Source organism: Hoplias malabaricus, chromosome 2 (genome assembly GCF_029633855.1).
Source record: "Hoplias malabaricus isolate fHopMal1 chromosome 2, fHopMal1.hap1, whole genome shotgun sequence".
In the NCBI taxonomy this organism is placed as follows: Eukaryota; Metazoa; Chordata; class Actinopteri; order Characiformes; family Erythrinidae; genus Hoplias; species Hoplias malabaricus.
In genome coordinates this window covers 83,270,185-83,293,704 of record NC_089801.1, presented here as the reverse complement: position 1 = coordinate 83,293,704, position 23,520 = coordinate 83,270,185, and the positions used below count along the sequence as shown (strand labels likewise).

Genomic DNA, 23,520 nt, shown 5'->3' with positions numbered 1-23,520 from the left:
CCCTTCATAACAACCGCTCCAAGACCAGAGGCACCGCTCCAGGAATGGCAGCTAAACAGCGAGCCCTGGACATGAACACGGGTCCAGAACCAAGACTCGGGGGGCAGGGGATTGTTGTATATCTGCTTGTGGAATGTGCTGCTGTTTCGGGTTATGCCAGAGGTATTGTCTGCAATCTATACAAGCCATTCTGAGGAATGTAGACACCTCCAATTCATCACCTGCAACTCAACTCAGCACTTACTGTGATCTTCACAACTTCCTACACATTTTAGTACGTCTAACTCCTATTCAGCACCTCCAAAATAACACCCACAACTCAACAAACTTCTGAATAACTCTGCACTTCAACGTATAACTCCACACCTCCAACTCCAGTTTAACAGCCCCAACCCAACACGTCTACCTTAAGAACATAATACACAACTCAACACCTCCATCGGAACGACCCCAACTCACTATCTCCATCCAAGTGACCCCAACTCACCACCTCCATCCAAACAACCCCAAATCACCACCTCCATCCAAACGACCCCAACTCACCACCTCCATCCAAATGACCCCAACTCACCACCTCCATCCAAACAACCCCAACTCACCTCCTCCATCCGAACGACTCCAACTCACCACCTCTACCTGAACAACCCCAACTCACCACCTCCATCCGAACGACCCCAACACACCTCCTCCATCCAAACAACCCCAACTCACCTCCTCCATCCGAACGACTCCAACTCACCACCTCCACCTGAACATCCCCAACTCACCACCTCCATCCGAACGACCCCAACTTCACCACCTCCATCCAAACAACCCCAACTCACCACCTCCATCCAAACAACCCCAACTCAACCACGTTCATCTGAACAACCCCAACTCACCACCTCCATCTGAACGACCCCAACTCACCACCTTCATCCGAACGACCCCGACTCACCACCTCCATCCAAGCAACCACAATTCACCACCTCCATCCGAACGATCCCAACTCACCACCTTCATTCTAATGACCCTAACTCACCACCTCCATCCAAACAACCCCAACTCACCACCTCCATCCAAACAACCCCAACTCACCACCTCCATCCAAACAACCCCAACTCACCACCTTTGTCCGTACAACCCCAACTCACCACCTCCATCCAAACAACCCCAACTCACCACCTGTCACTGAGTTCAGAACCTCAGCAATCAGACATATTATTTTATAATAAACCAGATGTTATTTTGACATCTAGTGGCCTGGATGTGTCAGAGATCCAGACCAAAATCTAGAAATAAAAAATAATCACTGTTCTGAAAATGATTTGCTGTTTTTTAAATTTATTTATTTATTTATTATTATTTTTTGGGGGCAGGAACAGGGTTTGGTTTCCATTTTCTCTCTTTCGTATTCACCACATCCTTCGCTCCAGGGCATGTCAGACACGTCTCACTTTATCGCCTCAAATCTCGCCGGCTCTGACAGCGTCTGCTCTGCCGTGTGGTGGGACAGAGCGGCGGGGGGCTTTCTCTAGCTTTGTTTCAGCTCACTGTCGTTAGATATTGTTGTGACAGTGTGGAGCTGGGAGTGAAGTTAAGGTTGTCTCACTGATCCTTGGGTTCCTCTCTGTAGATCTGCTCTGGGGTTTGTGTCAGAAATCGAGACCTGAACCTAGCTATGAGGATTTGATGGCACTTTTCAATAGTGAGATTGGTGGATAGAGGTTGATTACTTCAGTGCTAGATCCCTCCATTGCCATCAAATCCTCACACAGATGTTCCATCACATGAAGTAGAGCAGTTAAAAACCTTTCCTTGAAATGCAAACGCTCAGCTCGGAGCCAGACCTATTGGAGACAAATGGAGTTTCGCTGCCATTTCGGGCAACAATACCCTCTGAATGTCAGCACCTCGGGGTCCGCAGGGGGGGTGGGGATGGTGGAGTGGGGGAAGCAGAGCGAGATAAGGAAGAAAAAGAGCGGTCAGCTGGACCAGCCACTCTTGTCCCCCTCAGCCCTAGTGCTGCAGCCCCAATAATAACTGCCTCTTTGTCCAGGAAAACACTTCTTCAAAAGTGCTTTCATTAAAGGCATTGGTTCCATATAGACCCAATGTACAGCACCGAAAAAGGGTTCTGCTGTTGCTATTCTTATGATGCCCAGATTCTCACAGTTATAAAACCATTATTCTGAAATCTGAAGAACCTTTTCACCATGTACATGTTCAATATAGATCTAACAGTTCTAAATAGAACCATTGCCTTAATCCAGAACCTTTGAAGAACTACATGTTTTAGGAGTGTATAGGATACACAATTCTTATATCCTCATTGATGGTACTTCAATGATTCTTTAGTGAAATATAGTGTTTTCCTAGACCTACAAATTTTGTTACACTGATTAATAAGGCTTCTGGTCCTATTTTATTTAAAATGACTTTAATTACTATGTAATTACACATTAACAGCCCACACAACAGTATTATATCTAGTATTGTAGTCACTGCTATAGATTATTTAGAGGAGTACTCCATCTGTAAAAAAACATTTGTACTGATACATTTTCGTGCATGTAATTACATATAATTACACCTTAATAAACACAATACGCCAGTTATTATAGTGTTAAAACTGAAGTAGATGCACATGGGTTTGTAAAGAAGCTACGCTACTGTAATCTACCCATGAATCTGTAAAAGTGAATGCATCATCATTAGTTACACTGTGGTTGTGTGATATTAATGTGTAATAACACAGTAATAAGAAACCTAACTGATTAAATATGCATCAAATAAATCCTTTCTGCCTGGAACATAAACGCAGTAGTGCACACTCGCTCCCTCGAGCTCTCACACACCAATAAACAAACACATTCTCTTTCTAAGAACCATGTCTGACGACACGCGACAGTTCAGTGGACGGTTACCTGATGCGACTGACCGATGGATGCCCCTCAGAGCCTGGAGAAAAATCAATCTCCTGTTCATTTGTGCATCCAGAGGAGAAGCGCGGTGGTCATAGCTGCCGGGCCCCGTGTCACATTTTAAATGTCAGTGGTCCAGATAAGAGTTTTATAAACGCACACACACATCTAGAGTCACTCGTCACTGCGTACAGCGGCTGTCAGATCAAAACCTTTCATCTCCGTATTTCACATTTTTCATTTTTCGTTTGTAAATACCAGCCACTGTTTATGCCATGTCAATATATTATAGCTGAATTGTAATAGCATCATTGGAAGGTAAAATAAGGTCCTGGGTTCCATCCCTGGGCCACTGTTTATGTGGTGTGTTCTCTATGTGTTGGCTTAGGTTACCTCTGGGTGCGCCGGTATCCTCCTAGGGCCCAAACAAGTGGAACTGTATTGGCCTCTGCAACATTTCATAGTCAATGTGGTTATTATCCAGTCCACCTTGTTCTTGTGTGACTTCTGTATTCGCCCACTAGGGGTCACCCATGAGGGATCATTATGATTTGCATATTCTATTTGGCTCAGGTTGTATACTCACAGATAGGTACAGAGGGATGAATCAAAGCCGGAAAGCCAGGATGCTGAAGTTATTTGGCAGTGACACTACCAGCAGCGCCTCCATGTGGTCGTCACTTAGTAGTCAGTAATATATATACACAAAAGCATACATGCATCTTTAGGCCCAAGTCATTTTTGCCTATGGCAACACATGCATTTTTACACCCCTACAGGTAAGTCCCATTACCAGTAATGAGGCAGAAGTGCTCACTACTTTGAAGTCCACTTAAACAATAGCCTTCTAAAGATATTCACTCAATAACAGCAGCTGTGTTCACACGGCTCCTTGAGTTCACTGCCCGTTCAGTGCCCACATTTAAAAGCTTTTATCACCTGCAAAAATGGCAGACGCCACTCGGAGACATGACAGACAGCAGGCATCGCTTAGCAACAGCAGCCACCACGAGATCAGTGACGGACAGTGGAGACGTTTAGAGGAAAACAAACACTCAGCGGTACACTGTACTCTAAAGGGTTATTAATGCTATTGGTTTCTTCTATGGCTTATGCTCCACAGAGTGGGTCACATGGGGGAAGTGTGTGATAATCTTTAATATAGTTTTGGTGCAGAAACTCTGACACTAGGCCACTAGGTGTCAGTGGAGGATGACAACAGGATTACACTACTGTTACATGCTTTAGAACAAGGTTCTCCATAGTGGTTCTTTATGAAGCCATCTTCATCAGTATCAGTTCTTTGCTTGGTTCTAAGGTACTTAGCCATGATGGAGAACCTGGTACTCTAAGGAAAGTATGGAATAGCATAGTATTGCAAAACAATAACACAATTGTCACAGTCTTTAAACCAAGGTTCTTCTAGTGTTCTAGTGCTGAGTAAATGTTCTTAGTCAGCTTATTGGTTCTACCACAGTTCTGGACTATGAACCTGGTTCTTAAGCTCCAAAAAGATTACACAGTTGTTACTCACTGTAGAATAAGTATCTCCTAAGGTCCTTTAGTAAAAGTAATCATTCTGTACGTAGCCATCTTTAATAATGATTCGTGGGCTGGTTCTGTGATTCAGAACCATGTTATTTAAAGGAACATGTAATGTAGGATTACACCACGATTACACAATATCTTTCAAGTGTTTCTACATAGTGTAATTTCTACATGAAGCCATTTTGAAAGGTTTAATGAACCTGGTTTATAGAGAATGTTTTATACAGCTTCAAAATAGCATTTAACAAACACTACACTCTTTAAAATGCTGTTCTCCAAGGGTTCCTCAGTAAATCTCATGGTTCCACATGAAGCCATCTGAAATAAGGATTCATAAACAGTGGTTCTACTGAGAAACATGAACAGTTACAGAAGCAGTAGCATAAATTGCTTGGTAAACATGGCTTCCCTCTTGGAAAAGAAGACATTGTACTGGTTCTGAAAGACTTCAAAGAAATTGAAGAATTCAGAGAAACACTTTGAAATACTTCAAAGAAACTATCACTTGTTAAACCTCAAAAAAGGCTGTGGCTCAAAGACCCACCTACAATCTTTTTGTAGCAAAATAGTCGTGTATATTTGTGGAATATGCAAAACTATATTTCTTAAGTGTGTACACACACACTGCCTCAACCTTTTGACCTCAAGATGACACACACACACTCCCTTTCTCCCTCAAACCCACTGAATCCGAAAGAGCTGAGTTAGTCAAGGCGAACCCAAAACGCAGTTTCTTGGCTATGACTTATTTCCTGGAGGTCTACACACTACACCCACTTTATTAAGAATAGGTGGGAGATCACACTTCTCGGGATCAAATTAAACGCGTGAGATAACACCATCACACAGCTCTCGGTGCCTCTCCAGAGCAGAGCTTGTTCAAAAAAATACATGGAAACACTTGGAAAACATGGGAGTTTCCTGTGATTTCCAACAGCTTTAATTTATAACTCACGAAGGGGAACAGCTGGCCATATCAACAGGAATGTCCATAAGAGAGTGGCAGTCTTCTGAGCTTGTTTACTTGTTTACAGCAGGTGTTTACTGACGTGGGCGGTCTTGTTTATTGACGTCTCATACCTTGGTTGTTTTGGGATTCATACCTCTGATCTGATCTGATCTGATCTTATTTATGGAATGATGTCTAACATTTCCAATTGTGCCCTGGGCAGTTTGAAACGGCTACAGAAGACGAATGAATGACTGAGTAAACGATTGTCCAGTTCTCCTACAGTTTATGTTGAACGAGCTGGAACTAATGTCTGGATCACTATTTGGCATCTGTGCTCTGTGATCTGTCCATTTAACCTGAGCAAAGTGTTTGCTAACTGATATAAAAACTGTAATTTAACAGTAATAATAACAGTAAATGACATTGTTTCAAACCAGTGGCGGACACTGGTCTTTCAAGGAGGGGAAGCTCAATTTCGGCCTTCATCATAAAATGTGTGGGTTTATTTATACGTAAATTCTACCCTCCGTTCCTTTTTAAGAAAATGATCTGTGACCCTGTCGTACCAACAAGGCGTCTTTTCCAGGGACTTGACTAGTGTCCTCTCAATGGCCAGCAGAGCTAGGCTGCTTAAACGACCTTGGCCATGTGAAGTGCCTGAAGGCCTGTGCTCCCACGGATCTTTACACCAAAGGATCGCTGATTCGCTCATTTCGCTGTCAATCAAAAAGGGATTCAGCCTCAGACACATCATCCAATCATCATGCAGAAGCTGAGCGTCCGGGCCAGCCGAGGCCAGCCCACTGCCCCATAGACCCCCAGAGACGCTGAGCGTCCGATGGGTGGGACAAACCCCAGCATTTATCCAATGACTCGCCTCGTTTTGCTGCACCTCGCTGCTTCGCTTTTGAACTCTGTGGACGCCCACTGTTTAAAGCACTGTGAAGCTGCGGGAATGATTGAGAGGAAAGCCGCGTCTTTACCAGTGATAAGAAGCAGATTCTGAACCAAACTTGAGCGCGTTGTAGTGCATATTTATTCAACGACATGTACACACAACAGTATATATTTGATCACTTATTTTTTTACATTTTAGGGGAAGCTGAGCTTCCCTTGCAGTCTTAGAACAATCGCAAATGTTTGAAACCCAAACCTCTGCTAGTGTGTTTGAGGAGTGTTGTTTGAGCTTGTTTAGAGAATCATGTCTCCTACTCTTCCATATGGCCATATGTTTATTGAGGTTGTTTACTGACTGAAATCTCTTAGCGCCTTTTATTTCCAAATTATCTTGTGTAATTTATGGAATGGTATTTCCAATTCTAACAGTCATGAGTCATATTCTGAGGTTATTCATGGATATTTCCTGCCCTCCAGCAGAGTGCTTATTGCAGGTTTACACAAGCAAACATCTCCTGATAGTTTAGGAGAGGTTGTTTATGTTGATGGAGGTGCTTTATGGACTTGTATCTCCAGCTGTGGAGTGTGAGACAGCTTGTTGAAGTGGTGATGGGCTTAATCTCTCATTAATGTGTTTAGGAGACTGGTATGCTTACTTTATATATGGGAATAATACTCTCCAATCAAATCTGATAGGGAGGAACACTCATGAGGAAACATATTTACACCCATAAAAGATCGTATTAAGACTTGCACATACTGCAGCCTACTCCCCCCACCACCCAACTACCTCTCTCTCTCACTCTCTCTCTCGCATTGTCTTTCTTTCACTTTACCTTCTTCTATCTCTATCTTTCTTCCTCTCTTTCTCTCAATTCAATTCTAATAGATTTAATTTTGTAATTAAACAGATTTAAAGTTGTAATTAACAACTGTGTAATTTCATTCTTTCTCTATCTGCCTCCTTGTCTCCCCTCTCTCTCTCTCTCTCTCTCTCTCTCTCTCCCTCTCTCTCTCTCTCTCTCTCTACTCCTTCCCTCCATCCACAGCAGGTAATTCAGGTCAGTTCTGTTTCTTCAGCTCCGCTGAGCTCTGCTCGGCCCTGTGTAATCAATCACGCTCTAACCATCTATCTCCGAAGACCTGCTGAAGCAAATAACATGCTGGATAGAGAGAGAGAGAGAGAGAGAGAGAGAGGGGGAGGGAAAGAGAAAGAGAAAGAGAGAGAGAGAGGGAGAGGGAGAGAGAGAGAGAAAGAGAGAGAGAGGGGGCAAAAAAAAAAAAACACACTCGACACTTCGGCGGAGTGTCGCGCGAGTAGACGCACACCGACCCATCCGTCACTGCCACGCCGAAGCCCTGGGAGCAGGTTCAGACTGTGGAATGAGTGACCGCACGTTCTGGCTCCTGTCATTATTTGATGTTGGAGGACCTTGAACGAGTTTACTGGGGTTCTTTGAGGGTCTTAGGACCCAGGAAATGAGGTTGTAATCCATCCATTGCAGTGAAAACACACACAGGCAGTGGGCAGTCACCCCAGTGCCTAGGACCAGTTGGGGTTTAGGTGTCTTGCTCAAGGACACGTCAGCCGTGGATGTTGAGGGAAGCTATAGCACTGTTCCTCTGATATTTTCTTGTGGATTGAGAGGATCAAACTGGCAACCTTCTGATCCCAAGCCCACTTTTCTGATCTTTAAGACCTCCATATTGTACCTAACTATACTACCATGGTAAAGGCAAGTAGGCTTGATACAATAAAAGGATCCCCTAGACTTGCAGCACAAATGTGGATTGATAGAACAGCACTTACTCCTCCCTCAACATCCATGGCTGAAGAGCCATTGAGCAAGGCACCTAACCCCCAACTGTTCCCTGGGTTCATGAGTTGTGATTACACTTTATGTATGTATTTAATGTCTATTAATGAGACCTCTGCCCCTCCTTCCCCACCCCTATCCCTTCTCCCCTCTGTCCAGACTTGCCTGGAGCTGGAGCGCTATCTCCAGACTGAACCCAAGCGTCTGTCGGACTTCTTCGAAGAGGAACTGGACTGTCTTCTCTCGCCAGGTTTCACCAAAGCAGACAGTGATGAGGACATGTTGGACCCCCTTCTGTCCAACCTCAGCGACACCGCCAGCCCACCTCCTCCTCTCCTCAGCCCCCCGCGAGAGCCCCTGACATCCCCAGCCACCCCTCTGCAGAGCCCAGACCTCGCTACAGCTGTCAACGCCGCCCAGCTCAACGCCGTCACCTCCTTAACCCCACCATCTTCCCCAGAACTGGGCCGGCACTTGGTCAAGGCCACCCACACCCTCTGCGCCTCCCCGGACGGGACCCTCACGCTGAAGCTGGTGGCACGGAAGGTGAACACAGCCAGGCCCAGATCGCCAGAACACGGGGCGAGCACCAGCGACGGAGAGCAAGGGGGTCCAACAGGGGGCGGAGACTCTGCCGAGAACAAGAAGAGGGTCCACCGCTGCCAGTTTAACGGCTGTCGGAAAGTTTACACCAAGAGTTCGCACCTGAAGGCACACCAAAGAACACACACAGGTAGGAAGGTCTACTATGTAGAGTAGTGCTCAGTGACTAGTTATGAGCCTGGAGGGTTACTATCCCCGTATATAAGAAGGGATAGTAGCAGCTGGTGCTGGAGTTTTTAAACATGGCGTCCACTCACTTTCCAATTTACTAGACACACTTACCTCACTGGTCCATGTATAGACAATGTTCTAATATCTAGCTCAGCTGCAGTGGGTCACACTCCCTATTAATTAATGCCTCTCAAGTCAGAAGACAGGTTGGCTGTCCAGGTGTCCACCTAAGGTCAAGTCAGGTACCGTCCTCTCCCTTAGTCTTGAGTGGAGAGACTGCTGCCTAAGTCTTAAATATCTCACTTCAATCCACAAGACTAACATATGAGTATTTTCATCACCACGGTGACGAGCCCTCTCTCTCTCTCTCTCTCTCTCTCTCTCTCTCTCTCTCTCTCTCTCTCTCTCTCACTCTCTCTGTGAATGCTTTCTCAAGGTTGTGATGGCGCTACATCACAGCGTTCCATAGCCATAAGTCTCTGTACGTTCGATCTGCTGTCCAAAGAGTGACTGAGGGCTCTGTGAGGGATAGTCAAATGGAATGTGTGTGTGTGTGTGTTTGAGAGAGAGAGAGAGAGAGAGAGAGAGAGAGAGAGAGAGAGAGAGAGAGAGAGAGAAACCCATTGTCTTCTTCACCAACAAGAAAGTCATGCTTTTGGACACAATTTGTAACAGAACTAGCATCGCATTTTGTGACAGCATGTGGACTGTATGTGAATCCAACCGTCCACCCTATGTAGTGCATAGTGTGTGTCATATAATAGTAGTTTATGCACTCACATAGTGAGTGTTCCTCAAGTCATCACCCGGCTTTACTTCAGTTTCTGACCACATGACTCTTTAAGTCCAAACACTGCATGACCACACATGCTTATACACACCCTCGTCCAGTAGTCTGGTGAGCTCAGGCTCATGTGCAGCTGCTTCAGAGTAACACACTGTCTGGCGCTGCTTTATTAGGGATTTAGTGCACAGTAGAGTAGTGGAAGTCCCTCATTAGAAGAGGGCTCTCTCTTGTTTCACAGCATATTAGTCCAGTTTGACTGGGGACATGTAATTAACTAGATTTCAGGCACCCGTGTTTATGTGTGTGTGTGTGTGTGTGTGTGTGTGTGTGTCTGTTGCCAAGTATCCGGTTCATCTCTGCTGAACAGTGGGCTGTAATTGGGGAAACGGTTGCTTGTGCTTGGCATCGGTGTCAACTTACAGCCTCCTACATACACCGCTGTCCTCACACACACACACACACACATAGTATGTGCTGCTGTGGTTGCTAGGCAACTGCATCCTCCCTTGGCAGCGCCAGCCATAATTGGCTGGTTCCAGATTGGACCGACTGCACTGCCGCCTCCTGGCTGGTTGCTAGGCAACCGACTCCAGCATCCCTGCCTGCCTGACTTATAATTGCTTGGTGTTGTAGCTGTGGTGGGCGCAGGTCTGAACCTGTCATGCATGTGTGTGTGTGTGTGTGTGTGTGTGTTTTGGAGGCGACAATAAAAAGCCTGGTTCATTCCCTGAGGAGAAATGAATTCAGTAACAAATGTGATCATTTCATTAATTTTAATTCGACTGATGGTTGTGTTTCCTATAAATCCTGCAGACTGGGACATGGCTTACTTTGAGCCCACCAACCCCCACACTGTTAAACAAGACCGTCCAGTCAGTTTTCTGTGTGCTGCCCAAGTCTGAATACACGGGATAGTATGAGGCGTTCTGATTCTGCTCCGCTTCTGACGTGAAGTGCAGAGACTTTAGAATGGCTCCGCCCCCTCATCTGAGTCTGTCCAATCACAGCACTGGAGAGCTCAAAAAGACGAGGTTAAACTCAGCAAGACAGACACAACGAGCGCGGAGAAATAAGAGCACTGAGTAAAAACGGAGAAGAAAGAGAACAGAGTGAAAACGGCTAAAAACCAGAGCTTCTGCTCCTCGCTCCTCACTGCTGTGCGCTCGGGGTCGGGGTGAACAGCGAGCGGCTCGTTATCATTTAAAGGAACAGGTGCTGAAAGCGGGCGTTCTGAACAGGGCGAGAACACTGCTGTGGGGTTCAATCCTTGTGGTATTTTGACCAAACAGGTCACAAAGGGTTCAACTAAAGCCTGTAATTGTAGAACTACACAGTAGTAGCCTCTGCATGAACTTACAGTGAATGCTCATAAGGTTTCCTCCTTCTCCTGAAACTTTCCATTAGGGAAGCTGTAAAGCGCTTTGGAGGTTTTAAAGGCTCCATCACTTTGGGAACGTGCCGGCCTTGTTGGGAAGATTTGTGGACGTGGCTCAGGGTAGAGACAGAGGCAGCTGGCTGACAGTAAATATGAAGTTCCTCCCCATTAAGCATCATTACTGCACTAATGATGGCCTCTGCCGCACACACAAATAAGCTCCGCACTGCTCCATTTATGCATTATACTGAGCAGATAAACAACACACACACACAAACACACACACACACTTACATGTATCTGTGTATTGAAGGTACATTCACTGTATAAATACTTACCATTAACATTTCCTGAAGTATTACTACCTTAACCCCAACCCCAAACTTAACCCCAACCTTAAAACATCTTCACCTTAAGACTCACATTGTGGGGATCAGCTGATGCTCCCCACAAGGAAAACAATTCCCCAAAATATAAATGTGTAATCAGGTTTGGGTCCCCACACTGTTACATATACCTGCTGCGCGATCTTGTATTTGGGACTTGTGGGCAATTTACATAGACTTCCAGTCATTTTGCAAAGACTTGCCATTAAAAGTATGAACAGCTTAACCCTGAACCTAACCCTAAAACACATCTCCACCTTAAAACGCTCATTGGTAGGTCCCCACAAGGAAGACAAGTCTACACCATGTGAGTGTGGACATGGGTTTTGGTCCCCAGTATGTTATATGTACCTGCCTTTCTCTCTCTCTCACACAGACACACAAACACACACACAGCCAATTACACAAACCCATGCCTTCAGTGAGAAGTTGGAAGCAAAATCATGTTATACCCCCCCTCACACTCACGCACACACACACACACTCATCTGCCAGAACGGGGGAACGTTCACCAGTGGGTGGGAGTTTGTTTTTTTGTTTTTCTTTTTTTGGATGCAACAGCTGCGCTGCCTAATGACGATCATGTATTTCAAAACTCCAATTGTGTCGTCGCTCCAGCGCAGACAAGCTAATCAACCCCAACACAAATGAATTAGGAACTCACTGCCGTCAGTCTCCCTGGAGGTGTGTGACAATCTGGTGTGTGTGTGTGTCACTGTGTGTATGTGTGTGTGTGTGGGTCTTCCCCTTAGGTGAGAAGCCCTACAAGTGCTCATGGGAAGGCTGCGAGTGGCGGTTTGCTCGGAGCGACGAGTTGACGAGACACTATCGCAAGCACACCGGCGCCAAGCCCTTCAAGTGCGCCCACTGCGACAGGTGAGTCTCACGCCACAGTGGTGGCTTCAGTGCGATGCCCAAGTGTTGAGAGTGCACCCACCTCACCTAGAGTACAGTCAACCCACTGTGGGCACGAAGCACACCTGCGTACCCTCATGCCCAGAGCCAGCGGTGAGCTAGAGGGGCAGGAAGCGTCCAGCATCACTACCATTGGAATGAATGAGGGAGCCAAAACTAGAGCTAAATGCAATCAAATGCTTACTGCAAATGTAGTTTAAGACTTTCCAGGAATCGTAAATAGGTTTTACTAAACCTTGTCTTCAAGTAACATTGGCCATTTACAGGCTTAGTACTATTAAAGAAGTATAAAAATGTTGCTCATGTGTTATTACACTGTTATTACTGTTTAATTCAATGCTATTCTTAGTTATGGGGATAAAAATAGGTTTTCAGATGATTTTAGCCATGTTCTTGAGGGGCTTACTCTGTTTATTTCAATGTCTTTGCTGGGAAAAAAAAGCAAAAGTGCCCTTGTATTGACCAAAAGCTCTTAAGGGAATCTCAACTCATCCACCCTTTTGATGTAAATAAGTCCTTCACGCATTTTAGGCTCCGAGTGCTTCTCTCTCTTTCTACTCCTCCCTCTCTGCCTTTTTTGGGCACCTTTGGGAATCCACTCTGCTGCTGTCAGGGGAGGCCCAGATTACCATTAGAATGAATGGTTTGTGTGTAATATTGTGTGTGTGTGTGTGTGTAAGTTTGCAGCAAGAACAGCATAGAGAGCGCCTATAGCCTTAAACACTGCACACTCAGAGGCATAACCTGTAGACTGGCCCTCAGGCCGAGCCCTAATCCGTCCCGCCCGTGTCCGGACCCCCTGTCTGGGGAGGGGCAGGTGGAATTGGACCAGCTGGTTTGATGCCTCCTGGCAGTATCTCGAGTCACCATCTGTCAAACCCTGCCAAAAAAAGAAAAAAAAAGAAAAAAGGGCTCTCATTTCTGGGCACGGTAACCCAGTCACCCCTGTTATATTTATATTTCTCTACACTACAGTGCAGAGATCATCCTTCTCCAGGTACACTTCCAGAAAAAGCAGCCAAAAACGTGTTATTAATTTTTCAGCAAAAGGCCTAAATGTAGAAGGCTGTAACTGGAAATTACACCTTAATAAAGAGTAATATTAGTTTTTGATATACATCTTGTTTAAAGCCTTCCAGGAGCCGTATTTAACTTTTATACAATCTCTTTCTCAAGAAACATTGGCCAATTACAGGCTTAGTACAATTTAACAAGGATATCTGTAATGGGTATTTTTTGTTGGTGTTGTTACACTGTTATTACTATGTAATGCAATGTTATTCCTAGTTAAGGGGTTATAAATATGGTTTCAAATGACTTTGGCTATGTTTCTGAAGGGCTTACTCTGTTTATTTCAATGCTGTTTGAATGGAATGGATTTTTTCAAGTCCCTACAATTAGTGCAGGTTCAATAAACATAGTACCCTAGGTATTTATAACATTTCCACATTATGATTTGTAGCTATTTTATGTTCATTAGGTGAGCTCCCATTCATGGTGTTGCACTAAATACACACACACACACACATGTATCTGAAGATGTACAACAGAAACAGTGCTGTAATCTGTTGTATTAAAAGGTTACACCATTTCTAACAGTTCTTTACTAAATACAAAACTTATTTTTAAAAATATGTGTTCTATACAGAACCACTTTCAGGGTGAGATTGTTCTTGAGAGTGTAGTACTTGGTTATGTTTTTAGCCTCCCATAATCCCAATAATCCCAAACACATTCAGAGATGCAAAGGTGTGGACCATGGTGTCAGCCCATCATTTGGTTGATTGAGCACTTTACATCCTTTCAGACCCACAATGCTGACAGTGGAACTATGGGCAGATAGATGAAAAATGAAGGGTGGTCTCTGAATTTTGCTCAGAACCCTAATATATAATCTCTCTGTTTTGGCTCCGTAATATGTGCAACACATATAAGGACCGTGCCCACAAATGACTAAGAATGATATCCCATTATGAGCTATTCCTTAATCAGGTAATTAGCCATTAGCAGCCAAACAGCTTTCATAGTTTATTATCAACATTAGCATTTGAGCTGAAATAATGCATGGCCCATTCCTTTAATCTTTCAGCGAGTCCCATGTTGAGTGGCTCATCATCCGCTTTGAATCTTCATGCTCTGTTTTTTCTGTTACCTACAGGTGCTTCTCGCGGTCGGACCACTTGGCACTGCACATGAAAAGGCATATTTAAAGAGGAGGAGCTGGCACGTAAGCGAGGGAGAGGAAGAAGAAGTGGGAATTTGGAGAGAGAGCGAGCGAGAAAGTGCAAGAGCAAAGAGAAAGAGAGAGAGATTGCACAAGGAAAGAGGCAAACAGCATGAGGGTCTAGGTGTCTGTCACTCCAGCAGGGGATCCTGAAGAGGGCCTGATTGGATACGCTGGATATTCCCAAGAGCACAAGCTGGAATGGTCCAGCTGGATGACATGGACACTACCCTGTGCGAGTCCGATTGATTTGCCTCGACCTTCTGGTCCAGCTTTGGAAAGTTGATGCAAGCCTGACCAGCCCAATAAGAGCCAATTATAAGGTGTAACAGGACCATAAACCACTTCAGGATCTTGCCGTTGCAGAGCTCTGTAATGAAATCCAGTTATCTTCAGTTTAGGCCAAGCACCAGATTTGAAAGAGTGTGAATGAGAAGTTGCAAGGTTTAAGGAACAAGTTGACATTTCTGGAGAGTTCCTGTATCTGTGCCAGGTTTGCCGAACTGACACAGCATTGACCAGCCAAATAAGAGGCCATTTTAAGGTGGAACGGGATTATGTACCACTTCAAGACCTGCAGGGCATAGCAGCTGTAACAAAACCTGGTCTCATTCAAACCCCAGAATATAAAAGAATAGTTGCCAGGCTGAAGGGTTCTGCACATGGCAGCTGGAAAGTCCGGAATGTCTAATAACTAGTTACAAAGTCAAACAAGACTAGCATTTTAGGACTTGCCAGTGAAATCCGTTTATCATCAATTCAGGCACAGCACCTCTATTTGAAAGAGTCCCAATCCAATTTTGACAGACATAGGGATTCAGTTGTGTTTCCGTGTCTGTGCAAGGTTTGAAGAACTTGCCAAGTCTTGATCGGTCCAATCAGAACCAGTTAAACTATTCAGGAACTTGCCTTGCAGATCACAGGTACTTCAGTTCAGACCGGTTACCTTCAGTTCAGACACCAAATTGTGTAGCAGTATTCTCTACAATAAACTAAGCACATACTTTGCCATGTCAACACAGCCACAGCCAAGCCCTGACTCTAAAACATAGCATAGGTACATATCAAATCTATGGTACGTCACAATGCAGATGAACAGAAAAGGAGACGAGGTACAATCCCGACACGTGTGAGTGGAATCTGAAGGTGTCCTCTGTTGACTTGCTATGCTTTGTTGTTGTGATTCTCTCTTCCTTCCTCAAGCCATTGCTGGGATACAAACTGATGAATCTGAAGGGTGACCAAATGGGATCTACTGTACTACTATATTGTTCAGCACAATGAAGCTGATTGGAGGCAGTGGAACTAAAAGAAAAAAAAAAAAGAGAGACATCTTTGCAAATGGACAACTCTCCCTCTCCCAAAAGCCCCTCCCTGCCGACCAACAGCTGCGCAGCGACACTTTTGGACCTTTCCTTACAATGAAGAACACAAAAATAATCTCTTTTTATGAACGTTCTCACTACACTTTTGCTTTTGTCCTGTTAATGTGCACAAGAACAGTTGCCATTTGCACAAACGAAATGAAAGAGGTAAAGATTCTGCGGCTCGTTTGGGCTGAATTTCTGGAATGAAAGCCTACTTTAATACTCGGCGAGGATTTTGAAAAAAAAAAGTAAATTTGTTCTTGCACAAGTCTTGAGCATCAGCCCAGCATTCCCCACCTCCCCCTGCCCCACTCACAGCTTGATATGTTTCTTCAGGCTGTCCAGGACTAGCATGCAGTGATAAAAAAAAAAAAGCAGCATTGTTTGTCAGTGAGCTTTGAAACGTCTTCTTTTTAAGTTTGGCATAGTGTACATCAGAAGCCTCGCCGCTGGGAAGAAGAAGTCAGAACGGTTGTGTTTTGTAAATAATTGCCAGGTCATTTTTCAGATTTCTCGCATTGGTTCCACCAGGTTTCTTTTATTATTTATTTTTTTGGTGAGGTTCTTGTCTGTGTGAAATGTTTGATGAATGTAAACATGATGTAAGCATTCGTGAATGCTTCTGTGAACAATTTGGTGACAAGTCACCTTAATCATGCCACTCTTTTAGGTTCCCATTAGCCTTTATCCAGTCATTGTTCACCCTTCATAGTTTGGGTTTAACACATCCATCACTACAAGCTTTAAGATCATGCATTCATTAGCTTCTCATCAAGCATTTCATGAGATGTGTGATTGAATAACCTTCAAAAATGTGGAGAAATATATGTACAACAATTTTTAATTTAGAGACACCACATTGGCATTGTGTGACAGGATATCATAAACTCACAATATAAAATAAATGGTAGCAGTGTGGTCATCAGATTGAAAAACACCTAGCGTGTAAGTGCAAGGTTTAACCCTTTCAAGTTGACACACCACTTGCTTAACTTGTGAAATTGGTTTGTTTTGATATATAACTATGTTATAACATATACAAATTGCACTGACATTTGAACAGCATTTGGTGCCAACATATTTGACCTTGCGTCTACACACTTTGAAGGGTTTCCTAAAAGTTTGCCATACATTTAGCACTTCCTTCTCCCCAAAGAACTAGGTTTGATTAGGAGAGGGAATTATTTATCTAGAATTATTTAAACTCAAAACAGGGAATAAAGTTGTTTCCTACTAAATTAAAGTGTCTTTAAGAATTTTCACATGCTGTGAAGGATCTTTAAAGTTTCGTCATTCACAGATAAGGTTCTCTAAAGGAACAAAAGTGGTATTTCTATGGCACTGGGCAAAGTAGCCTTTCAAAATGTCCCACCTACAAAACTACAGTGCTGACAAAACCATACAATTCAATTAAATTATAATAAAATACCTTCTGTTTCTGTTTTAACTATAAATATGGCATCTATCAAACAAGTAAGAACTCTGACATCTTCAATACAATTACACAGTGCATTTGTTATTCTTGGAAATATCTACAACCTCTAAAGGTTAAAAGGAATGCCATTTGTTCAAGAACAGATGACCCTTAGAATCTCAAAGCCGACAAACGATAGCAAATCCTCAAACCCCGCCCTCTCGCCAGCTTCCTAAACAAAGAAGGCACCACACCAGCGTGTGATATTTAGGCCCGGGCCCCCGCTGTCCGGTCATCTGTCGGTATCATGTACCATGGCCTTTTTTTCTCTCACTTGCTTGACACGAGCTAATGCGGGGGCCATCTGACAGCAGGACTGTGCTGGTAACGAGACGGGGATCAGGATCTCCTGCCAGTTAGTCGCCCTGGTCAGTCCTTCAACGAGGTGGAACCGAGTGTGGTCACTCCAGGGAAGTTGTGCAGAGGAGGGGTAGGTGGCATGTTCAACTTATGCTGAGTGGGTAGGTCTTATCCCTGCTGCCCGACACAGTCCATTTCCTCCATGTTGCTGGGTGTCAGCTTTTACCCACAAACCCCCTTGATGCACACACACACACACACACACACACACACACACACACACATTACTTTCCCCAGGCAACTTTAGCTTGGAAAAATTACCAAGACAAATGACAAAGGTCATCCAATCCATATCCCCATAGCTACAGAAAGACCACCGCAATCTACAACACATTCAAAGACAGTCTGGACAACGAGATCAATAATGTTTGAGATGATTGTCCACATACTTTGAACACTGACATGAATATAGGACTCGAAACGTCCAGCCCAAATGTCAGCAGAAGGTGTCCTTCCATAATTAAAGAGGCACTCAAGCCACTCAAGCCATTGCTACATCTGTTGTGTGGATTTGTCGAGCTTTAAAGTCTAGGAAAACTGTCTTTGATGATGTGTCTTGAAGGTGGGACAGCTGTTTGAAAATCTACTGTATGAAAATCCACAAAAGCAGGAACCCTGTCAAACTAAGGCTGAGGGATTCTACAAATAGCGCTGTGCTACAAAACGTTGTGCTGTTTTTTTTTAAAACCTGAAATCTCCTTTAAAAACAACTCACAGGACGATTTCAGGGAAGACTTGTTTTCTCAGCATTCATAAGGTTTATATATTTTTTATGCTGATCATGTAGGTGATCTGAACAGGAGCAAGGCTTACATAGAAACCACATCAGGCAACAGAACTCCACAGCAGCCTGCTAACTCGCAGAACGAGATTTCAGGGACTTCGTCAAGCAGCTCTAATCAAACAGCATCTTCATGAATATGCTCATAATTTTCTTGTTCTTGTTGTTGTTCAGTCATAGTTCGAATCTTCGTCTCAAACCAGGGGTGTCAAACTTCAGTCAGTCAATCACACAATCAGCCTAAGTACACCGAGGGGCCCCTCATTTCCATTGCAGCTGAGCAGCATCCAAAATAATTGTGACTGAAAAGAGTGAACACAAATGTATGAGACTGAACTTTTACGGAGGTAATGTTCCTAAAACATGTATGTCATTAAAACAATTCCTATAGAAAAAAAAAATACACTATCAGTCAAAAGTTTGGACACATCCCCTCATTAGTGATTGGTGGAGTAGAGCTGGTCACTGTATAGAACTGTGTACCAGCCCCTACCTCTGCACAACCCCAGTTACAGTCTCAGACACATTAAGATGGGAGCAGATTAACTCTCGATAAATCTACAGCTGTTCACTGAAAACCGTTCCAGGTGACGACCTCATGAAGCCGACTGAGGGAACGGAGAGAGTGTGTGAAGCTGTCATCAAAGCAACAGGGGTCTACTGTGAAGAGTCTAAAGTATAAAACATATTCTGGTTAAGATTTTTTGTTTACTACATAATGCCATATCTCCTTCATAGTTTTAATGTCTTCCACATTCATTTACAACACAGAAAATAATAAAAAATAAATCAAATTAGGTGTATCCAAACTTTTGACGGCTGCTGTACATTCATAACATGTGGAAAAGGCACCCTCCCTGACTGGGTGTTTCCAAATTTTTGATGGGTGCTGTATATATAACCAATTAATATTAACAAATTAACAACAGGTAAATCCACAAAGCAGAAATGTAATTACAATTTGAATGTAATTTTCTTCACATCAAAGGTTTGCAGGGTATTCAGCCACCTACATAAAGATATAATTAGCGAATGAGTACATGTGACTGAAATGATATCTCTGAATGTAGATTATTTCATTTCATTCAGCCCTTTGGTGTTAAATAAACATAAGCACTTACAAAGTATCATTGTATTCAGTGCAGTTGCAAAATAATCAACAAGATTTCCAAACATTTGATTCCAAAATAATTATAAGAAATGGTTGAATCCTTATTGAATTACTGCTGAATTACAGTGAGTTTGACACCTCTGCCCCTGAAGAACCAATGTTTGTCCATTTTGTCTTGTGCTAATCATCCAAACACAATCTGCACTCATTCATAAAGTCTTCATTAACAAGGTTCCCATATGTGCAGATCCACCAGAGTCTTTGGATTCCCTTTCCAGGACTTTGGAAGATCTCAGGCTTGAATTCATTCTCATCCATTCAACATCAACTTGGGCTAAACTCAACACAAACTTGCTCTGTCCAATCAAATTTGCCGCTCTGTGTTGCACTGAAGGTTGTCCACTGGCTTATTCTGAGGAGCGTGTATTCGGGGTTTATAGTAATTCATGTATAAGGCACTGTTTCTAATTCCTTTTAAGTCAGAATATGTATGACATGACATAAAACAAGAGTATACAAATTTATAAAGTCAACAATGCATTATAATGAGTTCATAAGAATAATACAAACTATTCGTTTATGATCTTCTAAAGTTATATACTCTGGTTTTATGAATTGTTTGCCCGTAATTATATATAACACCCAATTGCCAGGTGATATAAGGCATTATATAATATACTTTTTGGCATATATAAACATATATATTTATTATTTATAACTGCAAGTCCTTAATAAACTCCCAAAAATGCGGTCCTTAAAATAAACTCTTCTATTTACAAACTTCTCCCAAGTTTTTCCTGTAAAGTCCATCCATTTTCTGATCTTTGCTATGACATCATACATCTCTCTCCTCTCTCTCCATTCCTTTATGTTGTGCTTTGTTTGCTGTAAAAGAGCATTTCCAAATCTTATTTGTATTATACAATGTTAGTAATGACAAGGTTCTTTATTAAGGAAAAAAATGAAAAAGAAAAGAGTTTATTTTTGTTACTGGTTTGTTTCGTAAATTCTTTTTCTAAATTGGTATTGTAATATATCTATGCAAGAACTGTTGAGTGAAGCGATTTTATTTAAGAATGTCATCATGTGTAATAAATGGTAGAATCTTGGAAACCTTGTGTCGTGCTTTTATTTTGGAAAGTAACTCTCTGTGTTTAAATGGCTGTGAAATTTTGCTATTACTCTAAACATGTATAGAGATGTGTTAGTATGAATATTACAAAGAAAATTCACGATTGCAGCATTGAATAACTAATTTACTACAGATTTCTTGGGTTTTCAGGAATAGCTTTTAATAACTGTTGCATTGAGAGAGAGAAAGAACATAATGATAGAATAATCACATAGAAAGTATGTGCTTCAATACGTATCTATTTTTATGTTTATCAAGTATCAAATTTCATAAACACCCAGACATTTAGTGTATACTCAGGACTTTGGGTTCACATGATAAAATGATTTTTTTATCACCTATTAACGCGTTCGTCATGTTGTATGTTCTATTACAATGTAAATATCAGTTATTACACTGTTATAAATCATACAAATTTCTTTTTAAGTGTCTTGTGCAATCCTATACAATCCTATACAAGTATTGTGTTTGGAATTCATTGTATAATGCATCTGCATGTGTTATAAAGCTTCTATGTACAGTGCCGCCAAATATAGAGTGATTATAGAGGTAACGCCATGGTATCAATGTAGCTCTGACTCGATACATTGAGTAAGCTAATGACTGCCTTGTAGCAATTTAGAGCTTAATTACAATCTCTCTCTCTCTCTCTCTCTCTCTCTCTCTCTCTCTCTCTCTCAGCTTTGATAGTCAAGTAGATGGCCTCCCTGCCAAGGCCTTTGTTAAAGACAAACCGACAAAAGGCTAATTCAATAACTAATGGATAATTAGGATGTAATTAAGTCCAAGAGCATGGCGTTCCACACCAGATGAATCCTGCAAAGCGCCTCCTGTACCTGCTCGTCCCTAAGGGTTGCTCATCTATAACTAATGGACATCATTGAAATGGGCACCTTCATCCTGCCCCTATCAGCTCGGCTTCATTGTCTACCATTCCGCAATTACACAGCCACTGCTGGCTGTGTCTGCCTCATTTGCAAATGGAAACAAGTCTCTACAACGGGATCAAACACTGCTAAGGCTCAGTGGTAGAGCCGCGGAAGCTTCCACCAAGTTTGAGCTCTAAATTTCGTTTCTTTTGGTGAGTCCTGTGCAATGTTTTCCTGATAGTTTATTACAAAGACACTAAAGACTTTGCATTTACACGTGTCAGATACAGTCGTAGTGTCTATCCTCATTGTCTGTTTCAGCTGCACTGCCCATAAAGGGGTGCTGTGTAGTTCTACAGTTACACACTCTGTTCCAGGTGTTGCTCTGCATACTTTATGTCCCTATTTCACCCGTACAATACAGGACCACAACTGACCAGGAAGGCTATGATCAAGGTCAGCTCGAGTTCAGAAACGCTCAGTGTGACACAGTTCCTAAGTGTGATGACACATCACTGTATGCAAATTAGTCAGCCAGTGACCCCACCCACTTTCCCCCAGCCCTTGATGAGGCTCTGGTTCCTGATTGGTGTGAAGCAGATACAGAACATTACTCATAACTCTATGCAACTATAAACAAATATACCAAAATAAGACATATAAAAAATAATAACTTTTATATAACTAATAATGCACAAATAATTATCACTGTGTTCTTTTTCAAACTGACCAAACCGGTTCTCGTTAATGGTAATTAATATATCAATGTGTTAATCTATTAACATGACATACAAATATCACATTTCTAACTCACTGTACTGATCTTCTGCTGCCTCCTGGTGAAATACTGCCCCTGGTGGAGGCCCATGTCACCTACACCTAAATTCGCCACTAAGTTCTGAAGTAACAGCCCTTTATTTATTTATTTTTTTATCCTACATATGTTGGAACATGTCTGTGAGGATTTGACTGAATACAGCACTATATTGATGTTCCATAGATTTATATCAGTAAACAGGAAAGACAAGAAAGTCTGGTGACAACTGGTACTTTTTGAGATAAGCTGAGATGAAGGATATCAATATAGGGGTTGGCCTGTTGTCCTGAAATGTTTATGCAGGTGTTGTGTAACTTGGTGTGAAAAGCTTTGATGTCAAATCATGCGTCGAGATCTTTATTTCCACATTTGTCTTTTTTTATTTTTTCAGTTTGCAACAGTGTGCAATGGCCTTGAGGCTGACTAATGTAGGTGGCAGCAACTTCTACTCTCTCTCTCTCTCTCTCTCTCTCTCTCTCTCTCTCTCTCTCTCTCTCACTGTGGTTTTCTAATGGGCTCTGACAGACCATATCAAGTCTGTTTAAACCTAAATTCATCAAGACAAAGGACAGACTTCTCCTGCGTCCTAATTGAATTAGTCCTCTATCTGAGAGCTACTGTGTGACTGGAATATTCCACATTCATCCGTTTGCTTTTCTCTCATTAAGCTCTTGGGTGGGGGTCTATAACCCATTTAAAAATATCTCAGGTCTTTACAGCTGTGAGAGAATAGGTCAGATTCATTACATATGTAAACCTCGCGTAACACTGATATGTTTTAAAGAGATTCGATTATTCTGACAGTGATCCTTCAAAGCATTTTGGGGCGTGGAACTGGAAGGTTGCCAGTTTGAGCCCCAGAGTCTGAAGTGCCCTTGAGCAAGGCACCTAACCCACAACTGCTCCCCTGGAGCCATGGCTAGGGCTGCTTACTGCCCCCTAGTGTCCATTAGTGTGTGTGTAAATGTGTGTTTCGCTGCACGGATTGGGCTAAACACAGAGAACAGATTCCTCTAGCCAATAAAGTGATT

At 42.8% G+C, this 23,520-nt stretch overlaps 1 protein-coding gene across 1 annotated transcript in view; it reads left to right on the top strand.

Moving 5' to 3' along the window:
• Positions 1-20,727, top strand: part of LOC136687781 (Krueppel-like factor 7) — a 41,499-nt gene extending 20,772 nt beyond the window's left edge. Inside the window, exons 2-4 of the mRNA XM_066662338.1 lie at positions 8,277-8,850; positions 12,192-12,315; positions 14,513-20,727. Coding sequence (XP_066518435.1) covers positions 8,277-8,850; positions 12,192-12,315; positions 14,513-14,564 — 750 coding nt within the window. The 3' untranslated portion in view covers positions 14,565-20,727. The remainder of the gene's footprint in view (positions 1-8,276; positions 8,851-12,191; positions 12,316-14,512) is intronic.
• Positions 20,728-23,520: the final 2,793 nt, after the last annotated feature.